A 12,433-nucleotide genomic window follows, 5' to 3' on the forward strand; every position below is an offset into this window, starting at 1 on the left:
GCAGCCAGGGAGATTTGCCCCTACCCGCCGGCCATGTAGCCTAGCTGGACATAGCATCGTCGAGGACCAGGCCAGATGGGACCAGTGGCGACGGCTCGCTGGAGGAACCCTAGTGCTGTAGGCAGGGGATCGAGGTAGAGGGAAAGGGGAGAGGAGATGCAAGCGGGCAGGGCAATGAGTGCTTGTGTGTTTGTTTTTACTTGAGGGTCAGGTGTGACACGGGCGTCAGCAGTTGCATTTTGAGTGTAATATAGGCAGACAACAGAGTCATTTCACTATTCCACTTCCCATCATTTTTTAGTGAGGTTCTACCCGAAACACCCCCCTCCAAAGCGAAATTAGTTAAGCCCAAGCCCATAACTCAAAAATGACTTCTTTACATCTTTTATGGCTTATTTTGACAATATGCCCTGAAAAGGCAGAATTGAACTGGCCCTTAACCTGCAATTCAATTGTGCGTGCAATGATGAATCTCTCCTGCCTGCTATTTGTACATTTAGGAATCATCATACATGACATAACCTAATACATGTGCATTCCATTGTAGAATCTAGAATATGCAATGTTTATGTTAGTTCATACGTTGCACATGATGTTTAAATGCCCCTTAAATCTGGTCAGTCAAGTGATGGTCTTTAAGCCTCCTTCTTTGCTTCTTTTCTTGATATGTAAGATTTGCTCACACATCTGTTCAATTGCTTGTTTGCATCAGCCAGCCATACTAGGACTGTTTGCTTTGATTACTTGCTGTTCTTGACCTAACACTCTAACAGAGCTTGTCAACGATTTAAACACTAAGGGCTGCTGTAGTGGGGCCTTGTCTAACTCATAGGTGACATAAAGGTTTGGATGTACACTACAGTAGGCTCTCCAACAGTACCTGGAGATCGATTTCGAAGGTATGCCTAGTTTTTACATAGTGCAGACATAGTAAATGCTCATTTCATTATGTGCAAGTGCAAAGAGATGTGGCATGTTTCATTATGTGGTGTTGTTTTGTTATAATCTCATCCTTTTGTGTTCACGGACTGGAAAGTATGCATATTTATCTTACAAGGAGATGAGTAACTAGTTTGTGTCACCTTGCAGAGGGGGTGCAATGAAGATAAGATTGAGGATTTCCAAGTACAAGATGTTAGGAAGGAGCCTTGCAAGAGAAGTAGGAGCTGCGCTGAGCCTCTTCAACCTGCTAAGGTAAGTCACTGTATGCAACTCAACAGTTCAATTCCTTGTTTGTTTCAAGCATAGTTAATTTTCTCTTTTCAATTGCTTTATTTGTCCTCAGTTAATGAGATGCCCAAATAATCATGCCTGATATTCGGTACTTGTATCACTATTAGTTGACATAATTAAAGGCCTTACCATTTAATTACTCTGCCGAAGTGTGCCTGAAGCTTTGAAGTCTATTAACCAACTATTATTGCATGAGGCTCACAATCTAGTTTATACTACGCTAATGATTGCATAGTTTTGCCTGCTGTAGTATGTTTGTATGAAACCCTCTGCTGTTCATTATGCTCCCTAAGACTTTAATTGAGGCACAGAATGGCCAATTGCTTGCTTACTTATACGCAACGTGCTGTCTAAATTTGTAACTTGTCTGTGTTTTCGATTGGGCCCCAACATCATGCTCCTCTGGTGAGCTAAGAGGGATTTCTGTATGCAGGCTGCACAGACTATCTTTTTTATAATTTTTAAAATATCACCTGCTTATGCTTCATGACGTGTAACATTTTTTTTGAAAGTGACGTGTAACATTATTGTTAGTCCTGTTTTGTCATGTATTACAAAATAGTGTCTTGTTCGCTTCATTGTTGTAACTATATTTTTGCCCTAGTCATGTGTACTTACAGAAACATTTCAGGATGAAGTGACATCAACACAAAGATTTGCGAGAAGTGCGGCATGGCCGTTACCGAATGATTATGGATTGGAATTGGAATGTGCTGATGTTCTCGAGCATCAACTAGAGGTGGCAAGACAACGTGTACATGATTGTCAACGTATAATCAACAAGTTGAGACTGGATATGCAGGTATTAGATGCAGGAGTCAAAAAAATGAAACAAGACACTGAGGTAACCATGAAGGAATTGGAGATTTTGCAGACTGAAATTTGTGCTATCTGAATCCGGCCAATCCTATTTTCTGAAGAGATTATAGTTCAAATGGAGTTAAATTGATGCGCGTCCATGATGTATGAGCTGTATTTGCCCAGTGTATGTAATTTGCTGTTTGTGTATGCTTTATTATCACCTGTGCCGAACCATAATGCCCAGTGGGTATAATCGGCTGTAATTTCTTTATTGTATAGTGTAGGATTATTCTACCTTTGTATGCCTTGATCTCTTTGTTGTATAGTGTATGCTTTTTAGAGGTGATAGTATTGAGTAGGATAATTCTTTGAATATGCTATATCGTTCAAACGGGGGCCAACTCGCCCGACCATGGCCCTTCACGGGCCGTCGGATCCATGGGCCTTCTACATCTCGTAGGATCCATGGGCCTTCTACGTCTCGTAGGATCCATGGGCCTTGTACGTCTCGTAGGATCCATGGGCCTTGTACGTCTCGTAGGATCCATGGGCCTTCTACGTCTCGTAGGATCCATGGGCTGCCGACTCATTTATGGGTCTTGTACGGGCCTTTAATGGGCCGTAGACGGGCCTTTAATGGAAATCGTACGTTTTATGGGCTGACCATAACGGGCCGTTAATAGGCCGTATTTGGTGATGCTATGAAACTGGCCCAACAGACTAACGGTCCACAAACGGGCCGACTGTAACGACGGGCTGAATTTGGCCCACAAGCAGAAAATGACAGTAACGGGCCGTAAGTAACCGAATGCTGCAAATGAGCCCAAGAATAAATGGGCCCTCAGAAGGCCGAAAGTTAACTTGGGCTGGAAACGGCCCAACGGAATAACGGGTCGTTAATGGGTATAAAGTGATACGCTGTTCATTACGGGCCAGTTTCACCACTGGCCGTTAATGGGTGTAAAGTAATACACTGTTCATTACGGGCCAGTTTCAGCACGGGCCGCTAATGGGCCAAGAGTTACAAAGGGCCTCATATGGGCCGAAAGACGTCATGGGCTATACATGGGCCAGAAGTGAAAATGGGCTGGAATCATATTGGATGGCCCAGATGACGCTACTGGGCCTAATTCGGATAGGGCGTAACGGGCCTTGGGTTAGCGGGCTGTAAATGGGCTATATGCGAACATGCCGTTAACAGGCTTTCCATGGGCCGGCCCGCCAGCTTTTGACCAAGTCAAACGGGCCGGCCTTTTCACAGGAATGGGCCACTGTTGGGCCATGCCACGTGTCGACGTATCATAGGCGCCTTCTGTCCAGTGAGTGGATGACATCTGTCCCAACGATGAACCGACACGTGTTTCCTCTAGCCAATGATGATTTTACACGTGGAAAATCCCCATTGGTCGGGGCTGTTAACGGGTTATCGGATCCAAAACCCGACCCGATAGCTTAACGGCGTTCCGTTACGGTGGATGCCACGTGTTGGTCACCCTTGACGAAAGCACTTCTGTGACGCGCGATTTATCGTCATGGAAGTGGACACTTCCGTGATGATAATTTTGGTAATGTCATGGAACACTTCTACGACAACACAGGTATGACTATCTTGATTCTGTCATAAATTTGTCATGGATGTACATGCATGACAAAAAACGCGACCTACTGTGACAAACACGTATCATCACAGAAGTGTATTTTTTTTGTAGTGGACTATCATTTGAAGCACAAGAGCAAGGAGTTCATCATCAACACACCATTTTTTACTTCTTGGAGAGTGGTGTCTCCCAGATTGGCTAGGTGTCACTTGGGAGCCTCCGACAAGATTGTGGAGTTGAACCAAGGAGTTTGTAAGGGCAAGGAGATCGCCTACTTCGTGAAGGTCTACCCTAGTGAGGCAATTCCTTCGTGGGCGACGGCCATGGTGGGATAGACAAGGTTGCTTCTTCGTGGACCCTTCATGGGTGGAGCCCTCCGTGGACTCGCGCAACCGTTACCCTTCGTGGGTTGAAGTCTCCATCAACGTGGATGTACGATAGCACCACCTATCGGAACCACGGATAAAAAATCTCCGTGTCTCCAAATTGCGTTTGCACACTCCAATCCCATCTCTTTACATTCTTGCAACTTGCTTGCTTTACTTTCCGCTGCTCATATACTCTTTGTATGCTTGCATGTTTGCTAGATATGTATTGTGAATGTTTAAACTTGTGCTCAAACTCCACATCAACTAAAGGAAATTAAAACCGCAACTTTTCTTGATAAGAGTCTATTCACCCCCCCCTCTAGACACCTCTTCTCGATCCTTTCAGAAGGATAACACAGCATGTCATGATATTTTTCAAGGTTTTCTTATCCCAAAAACGAGCAGGACCATGGACAATGGCAAACCTAGATTGCAAAACACCGAATGCTCTTTCAATGTCTTTTCGGGCTGCCTCTTGCACCCTTGCAAATTCACACTATTTTTTAGTTTTGGGTTATTTGATGCTCTTGACAAATGTGCACCAAGGAGGGTATATACCATCTGCAAGATAGTACCCTTTTGTGTATTCATGCCCATTGGTAGTGTAGTTGCAAGCAGGAGCATCACCACTAGCAAGCCTAGCAAACAAATGAGACTGTTGCAACACATTGATATCATTGAGAGTGCCTGGCATACCAAAGAAGCAATGGCAAATCCATAAATCCTCGGATGCTACGGCCTCTAGCACAATTGTTGCATCATGAGACTTGCCATAATACATTCCTTGCCATGCCTTCGGGCAATTTTTCCATGTCCAATACATACAATCAATGCTACCTAGCATGCCAGGCCAACCTCTCCCCTCATTAGATGCCATCAATTTCTCTGTGTCATCCTCGTTGGGTGCCCGAAGATACTCAGGACCAAAGACAGGGATGATCACTTTTGCAAATCTACGCACTGACTCTATTGTAGTATCTTCACCAATGCAAAGGTACTCATCGGCATAGTCAGCCGGAACGCCATATGCAATCACCCGCATAGCTGCGGAGATTTTTTGATATGCACTAAATCCCTTTAAGCCCGCACCATTTCTTCTTTGAGTAAAATACCGACAATTTGCCTCGCAAGCTTGAACAATTTTCACAAAGAAGGATCGGCGCATTCGGTACCTTCTCCGGAAGAGGTGCGGTGGATATGTAGGATTCTCCGCGAAGTAGTCTTGCATCAGCATCTCGTTCCCAAGATGACGATTCCGAGGAATGCAAAGACGCCCGACGGTCGATCCTCGCCTCCTCTTCCGGTTCTCGTCTTCGTGCTCCTTCACGACAAGTGCCATGCCTAATGTCTGCTGCCGAAAGTTCGCAAGCATGGTCTCAACATCCGAGTCGTCCGAATCGGAGAGCAAGAACTTCTCGCACGGGCTCAACTCCATCTACATGCATACCGGCGCGTCAATCAACTATAACGCTCGCTCGCAAAAATCACAAAAATACGCACTAACCGGTGGCGGATGCGGCGGGTGATCCCGGGCGGCGACGAGGGGCGGGCTCGACGGTGGTCGATCCCCGGCGGCGGCAGCGACGAGGGCACCGCTCTTTCTCGCCGGATCCGGGGGGTCGGTGCAGCGTGACGGCGCGGGAGGGTGGGGGACGGCCCCGCGGCGCGATTCTGCACGCAGATTCGGCTGGAATCGCCTGCGGCGGACGGGCGGAAGCAAGGGCGGTCGGCGGCGGAAGGGGTGGGGAAAAGGCGCGCGGGCTAAAATGTCCCTCCCGCCAAATGCTTTGTGTGATGCAGGGCACCGCAGCTGCGAGGGGAAAACCCGCGTATTCACGGGTTGGGGCTGAGATTTTGTCGCGCCTCTTAAAATTTTTTGCGGGCCGGGGCGGTATGCGGGGTCTGATCAGGCAGGTTTTTCCGCCCCTACCCGCATTTTAGCGGTTATTTTCCGGGTCGGGGGCGGATGCGGGGTCTGCTAGAGTTGCTCTAAGACCATGGTCACACACTTGATGGGTTGGGTGATCCTTTTCAGTCCACCGTTTGTCAAGGCGGATGGAGCTGTAGGTACTTGGATGCTCCATCGAGATCCCAATGAAATGGTCATTTTTGCGCCATATAAATATTTGTCTCATCACAACAATGTCTTATAGTCCGAGATCAGTGCATTGCCTCTGCAATCGTCTAAGTTGTCCATCGTATATAATCCAATCTGACAACTGCTTTGAATATCATGTCATGCATTTCACTTGATCGATCTATTTATTGTCACCCGGTGGTTGAGATTAGGCGTACGTCACATGTGTGCTTCTGAGTTTTTCCTCCTTAAAGATTGAGCTTGATCACAATATGGTTGCTCAATGTCTAGCCAATTATGGCAGATCAGATGGTAGTTGCGCCATATAGCAGACTGCATCTCATATATAGTATTAGTTGACTGTAATCCTATAGTTGATGAATAAAACTTGCTATTTTCCTAAAAACACAAGAGAAACACAATACAAAATAGTTGTCGTAAGTAAATTGAGTTCTCATGAGTCCAAAACTGTTGGACTTTTATCAGTAGGAAAAGAAAACAGATGGTGACTAAAACCTGCCGCCGATAAGACTACATACATATCACATAGGAGGCGAATGACATGCGCATGATACTACAAAGAGATAGTGTGAAGCCTAGTCTGAGCATGATATTACGAAGAGATAGTGTGAAGCCTAATCGGAGCACCATGCATTGGACGCAACATCATCACGCTATGCGGCGTATGGGTGTATGATGGTGCGAGCTCAAACTCAAAATGCTGAAGGATCATGCACAACGCCATCTTGGCCTCAAGCAATGCGAAGTTCTGGCCGATACAGATCCGTGGCCCCCAACCGAATGGGAAAAATGCGCCCGGGTCCTTGGACGCCTTGGAGATCCCCTCGGCAAACCTATCCGGCTTGAATTGGTGCACATCTTCTCCCCAGATGTCTGTGTCATGGTGGATGTACAACACTGGCATCTCAAACATCACACCAGCTGGGTACGTGATGCCTCCGATCTCAATCTTCTTGTATGTTTTCCGGGTGAATACAGTAGCCGGCGGGTACAACCGGAGAACTTCATATAGAATCATTGTCACCTGCACATCATGTTAATAAGACATTTGTACCTCTAGTTCTTTCTAGCAAATTAAGTAACTTCAAATTGGTACTCACAATTTTGAGCCGATTAACACCCTCATACTCGAGTTTGTGTTTTCCAAATAGGCCAAGAACCTCCTCCCTTGCACGGTCCTGCCACTCCGGGTGCATGCTAAGCACAATCATTGTCCATGTAAGCAATATTGATGTTGTCTCCATTCCAGCAAAATAGAACAGCTTGCACTCCTCCATGACTTCATCTGCTGACATTCCTAGGGTGGATTGGCCGTTTTCATCCGTGTCTGACATGTTTGACTCGAGTAATAAGCCGAGTAAGTCATCTTTTGTGCTTTCCCCTTCCTGCATAGCTTGCATCCTTTTTGCAATTATGCCCCGCAAGATGGACTCAATCTCGTTGTTAATTTGATGCATCCTTCGGTTATTTTTGGTAGGAAAGGACCTGAAAATGGCATGGCATACCGTTACATAGCAGTACATGCAAATTAACCGAAAACTGAGGTTCACTCTAAAGCAGCTGCGGAAAATAAGGTTGTAAGGGAAAAAAATATCACTCTGCTGGCAACTACTCCCTCTGTTCTTGAATGTATAAGACGTTTTGGCAGTTCAAAACAGAGCTACTTTTTTTTTACAGTCAAAACATAGGTACTAGTAAATTATACGTAATTGTGTAAATTTTACTGCCGAATGATTGCAGTACTACATTTCATTTCATACATTTTTGCACACACAGATTTATTCAGTGAATACCACCAGTCTACTACCAAAAGTTAAAAGAAGTAGTAACTCACATGTAACCAGGAATCATGATCTTGCTAACCGCTGCCATGAATCGCCCAATTTGCTCAGTCTGCAGTTGAAAAATCCTTCTCCCTTCCAGGTAACTGCTGCCGAACGCGGTCTGCGAGATGACATCTCCGGTGAGGCTCTGCAGCTCCGGGCAGACATCCACCTCCCAGGAGCCGTCAGGCCCAAGGGACCGTTCCCACCGGCCAACGAGCTCCTCACAGCACGCAGCAAACGCCGGCAACATGAGCTGCAAATCAAGCAAGCTCAGCAGGCCAGCCATGGAAATTAAGCAGCGGCGTGCACACGGACGGAACAACTGAATGCAGGCGATGTACCTTGAGCTTCTCGGTATGGAAGGCGGGGTTGAGTATCCTCCGGTGCTTGGCCCACCTGTCGCCCTCGTAGTTCCCCACCCCGTCGGCGAGCAGCCTGGTGAGCGCCGGGAACTTGAACTTCTCGACGTCGCGGGCGAGCTTGCTGGACATCACCTCCCGGACCAGGGCAGGGTCGGTGATGCTCACCTTGGGGACCGGCCCGAACCAGGAGATGCACGGCGCGCCGTGCTCCTGGATGGTGCTGTAGAGGAACGGCATGGCGCGGGGGCCGACGTCGTGGCAGCGCGGCGGCATCGGCGGCCCCGACGACGCCTCCTTGGTCTGCCGGGCGTAGTCGTTGACGTCGCCGAGGAGGAAGCGGTACCGCGTGCCGCGGAGGCCCTGGGAGCGGAGCGCCCGCTCCAGCCGCCTCGGCCGCCACCACAGCTGGTCGAGCAGCCGGGCGGCTTGCCAGAGCAGCACGGTGGCCACGAGGCCGCCGCAGATCCATGGCAGTGCTGAGAGTGCAGGTCGACCACTCCACAACAGTTCAAGATCCATTGTTCTGCTCCTCACTCCCGCGAGAAGCTAGTGGTGGGTGAGTGAGAAGAAAGGTGATGCAGGACTGGATTGGTGATGTTTTTGGTCACGATTCTGGATATATAGAGGTCTCACTGGGACAGTGAGGTCTCAAGTGTCCATTTGTTTAAGGTTTCTTGCACCACGGTTGATGGTGCGCCATGGCGATGTGTCGGTCAAACCATGCCACAGGGTCAATTGCTTTGTTCCAAAGGAGTAAGGATCTTGGCAAATTCCATTTGGGGTCTTGGTGGTTAAATTAAAGGGGACGAAGGAGGATGGCCCCCCCACGCACCATGCGGTTGCAGTTTCATGGCTGCTTCCTGCTGCTTGTGTGAGGTCAGAGCATACGACATACCTGGGGTTTGCACCGAGCAGAAATTATCAGTTCGGTGTAAAAAGTCTCAAAAAGAGTCGTCGAACAGTAAGATGGATCATGGACCCAAAGATGGCAAGACGAGATATTATTTGTCGACCTAAAGATTAGGGGGTCTAGAGATTGAGAACCTCGAGATTAAAAATAAATACCTGCTGAGCAAGTGACTATATAGATTATCTCATGAACCGGAAGGCATGTGGGCACAAATTCTACGGAATAAATACCTACACTCTAAAACTTTGACTCAGGTAATCGTAAGACCTACTGACTCACCATTCTGGAAGAGGCTCATGAGGATAAAAGAGTCGTTCTTCCATAGGGTGAAATTCGTTGTTGGGGATGAAACGGCAACAAGGTTTTGGGAGGATACTTGGCTAGGTGAGGCACCGCTAGCCTTACAGTACCCTGCCCTGTATAATATTGTGCAACGTAAGGAGAATTACGTGGCTACAGTATTACAGACAGTTCCTTTGAATATCCAGTTCCGGCGCGCTTTAGTAGGGGAACGATGGACCTCCTGGTTGCACTTAGTGAGGAGGTTGATGGATGTTCAGCTCGCACCCCAAGCAGACGTCGTGCACTGGAAGTTGACGGGGATGAAGTGTTTTCGGTTAAATCTATGTACTTAGACCTTATTAATTCTGACCCAATCCCAAGATCGATACACATTTGGAAAGTTAAGGTTCCCTTGTGCATCAAAATTTCATGTGGCTTGTGCATAAGCGGGTCATTCTTACCAAAGATAACTTACTAAAGCGACGATGGGTCGGTAGTTCACGATGTTGCTTTTGTGTTCACGACGAAACAATTCATCATTTATTCATTGATTGCCCTCTTGCAAAGTTACTTTGGCGATCTATCCATATAGCATTTAATATATCGCCTCCACCTAGCATAGATGCGTTGTTTGGGACGTGGCTAAATGGAGTGCAACCGGACATTGCGTCAAATATTCGGATTGGAATATGCGCACTTCTTTGGGCTATATGGAACTGCAGGAACGGTATGATTTTTAACAGATTACATACTCTAAACTTCTTGCAGGTTATCTTCAGAGGTACGGTCTGGTTCCGTACATGGTTGGTACTCACTCCTACGGCTTCCAGGGAGCATTTGGCTACTGGGTGCAACCGATGGGAGATGGTAACACATGCTATTTTCAACCGGTTTGCATGGCGGTTGCATAATAGGATAGGTCATTGATGTCTACTTCATCCAACCGGTTGTGGCTTTGCTGTTTTTACTAGCTTTCATTTTTGTGTGCTCCTGATGCGAGCTATACTTCAAATACGAGACTTTGTTTTGGACAACCTTTTTTAATAATATGGCTGCATGCATCGTTCGGATGCAGAGGCCGAAAGAAATCCTTCTTTTCCAAAAAAACATGGATCATGGACCACTTGCCGATAGCTATGCGATAAGTAGCAGAAAGGCTGTACATTTCTAACCCAAGAAATGCACAAGTAATTATGTGAGTCTTTAGGCTTTAAAGAGTGTAACCACCGTGTTGCATGTTTCTATACATGAAACTCCACAGAAACATTTATACACAGTTTCAGGCTTCCAAATGTGCAAACTACCCATTTGCACATTTAGGTTTCAAAGAGTTGTACAAATTTAGGTTTCAAAGAATAAAGAGTCAATTACACCGGTGATGCCAGAACTTGGCGTAAACGGTCACTTTGGTGCTAGAACTTGCGGCATACATTAAAGTGATGCAAAAACTTGGCTTCAATTTGCAAAAACGGTGCAACTCTCGTTTGTATACGGATGTGACGATGATGAGGCATGACAGCGTGGCATAGGGCCCATCGTAAGTGACTGCATGGTGAAACAGGTTATGTATTTCTAAATCAATATAAATATGTGCGTAAAAAATTAGCCTAGTATGCCTCGGACTGCAGGTTCTCATATAAATACGTATTTACAATTACATGTACAATTATAGTTTACAGTTTTTCGGGCTAAAAATAAGAAAAGAAAAAAAACTAACATGTTTAAAATGAACCGCACTAACTGCAGTCTGTTTAGGCCAGCGGACGTACTGTCTTTTTTTGCGGGTGAGCGGGGGTACTGTTGTAGACATAAAGGTTAACAATCTTATATTAAGGCATGAAATGGCATTTGTTGTATATTTGCTAGGTCCTCCTCGTGGTAATTGTCAGGTCGCTGGTACGAAATCCCATGGCGGTATCTTTTTTATTTGAATGAAAATTCTTATTTTATGTTATTTGGCGAAGATACGGCGAAGATACAAAGACTAATTATGCTTATAGAACATCAGTTGTTAACTGGTGTGTTTCCAAGCCATGCTCTCGGTTGACAATAGGTCACCGGTTTGAATCCTTGCCTGGCTTCTGTTTTTCTTTCTAATACTAATAAAATTTGTGATGTTTGGCTGACAGGTGGGACCACCTGATGCCACACATACAATTTCTAGGTACACTTGACAGGGGTCTTTATCTGAGAAAAAAATGAAAAATTAAAAAATTGAGGTTTTTTTTTGCAAAAAGAAAACACACACCCAATCTGCACCATATGGTCACTAACAGCAGGCCCTACGCCATGCTGTCATGCCTCGTCAGCTTCGCCGGCATATACAAACGAGATTTGCACTGTATTTGCACGTTCAAGCCAAGTTTTTGCACCACTTTAATGTATACCGCAAGTTCTAGCATTAAAGTGACCGTTTACGTCAAATTCTAGCACCACCGGTATAATTGACTCAAGAATAAACTACACAAATCAAAAACTTCATGTGTGTATTCGTATCTATAGACATTGGAAAGAAATAGAGAAATGTTAGAATACCTCAACTACCTAACTCTTTTGTTTCTTGAGTAACAGAAGTAGAGTGTAAGTGCATCTCCAAAGTCGACCCTCAAATTTTCTCCCGCATCCGTCCGTGAACAGGCGAAACCAGTCCGCAGACACGGATGCGTAAACCTAGGAATAGTTTGACACCCAAACTAAATCCAACCCAAACTATAGGACTGCATGTCCATCACCCAAACCAAATCAAACCAAACTTTGTTGGCTAGAGTCCAAACCAAACCAAATCCTATATACTTAAGAGAGATTCACCCCCACTACAAGTACCCACATGAAGATGAGCCCAAAAGAAAATTTGACCGTTTTGATGAGGCGAACAACTTTCATGTTAAACGTTTTTTGATTCGAGGTCATTTTCACGGCCAAATCCCTCTCGCAAAACAAACTGTTACTCGCGCT

At 46.0% G+C, this 12,433-nt stretch overlaps 1 protein-coding gene across 1 annotated transcript; it reads right to left on the reverse strand.

Moving 5' to 3' along the window:
- Positions 1 to 6,509: 6,509 nt before the first annotated feature.
- Positions 6,510 to 8,923, reverse strand: LOC123182723 (cytochrome P450 72A14). The gene is made up of 4 exons (XM_044595379.1): positions 8,266 to 8,923; positions 7,933 to 8,177; positions 7,199 to 7,583; positions 6,510 to 7,122 (listed from the first exon to the last, which is right to left on the reverse strand). The coding sequence occupies exons 1-4, from the start codon at positions 8,803 to 8,805 to the stop codon at positions 6,691 to 6,693; spliced, it is 1,602 nt and encodes a 533-aa protein (XP_044451314.1). The 5' UTR covers positions 8,806 to 8,923; the 3' UTR covers positions 6,510 to 6,690.
- Between the last annotated feature and the right edge of the window lie 3,510 nt (positions 8,924 to 12,433).

This window comes from Triticum aestivum, chromosome 1D, assembly GCF_018294505.1.
Source record: "Triticum aestivum cultivar Chinese Spring chromosome 1D, IWGSC CS RefSeq v2.1, whole genome shotgun sequence".
Classification (NCBI taxonomy): domain Eukaryota; kingdom Viridiplantae; phylum Streptophyta; class Magnoliopsida; order Poales; family Poaceae; genus Triticum; species Triticum aestivum.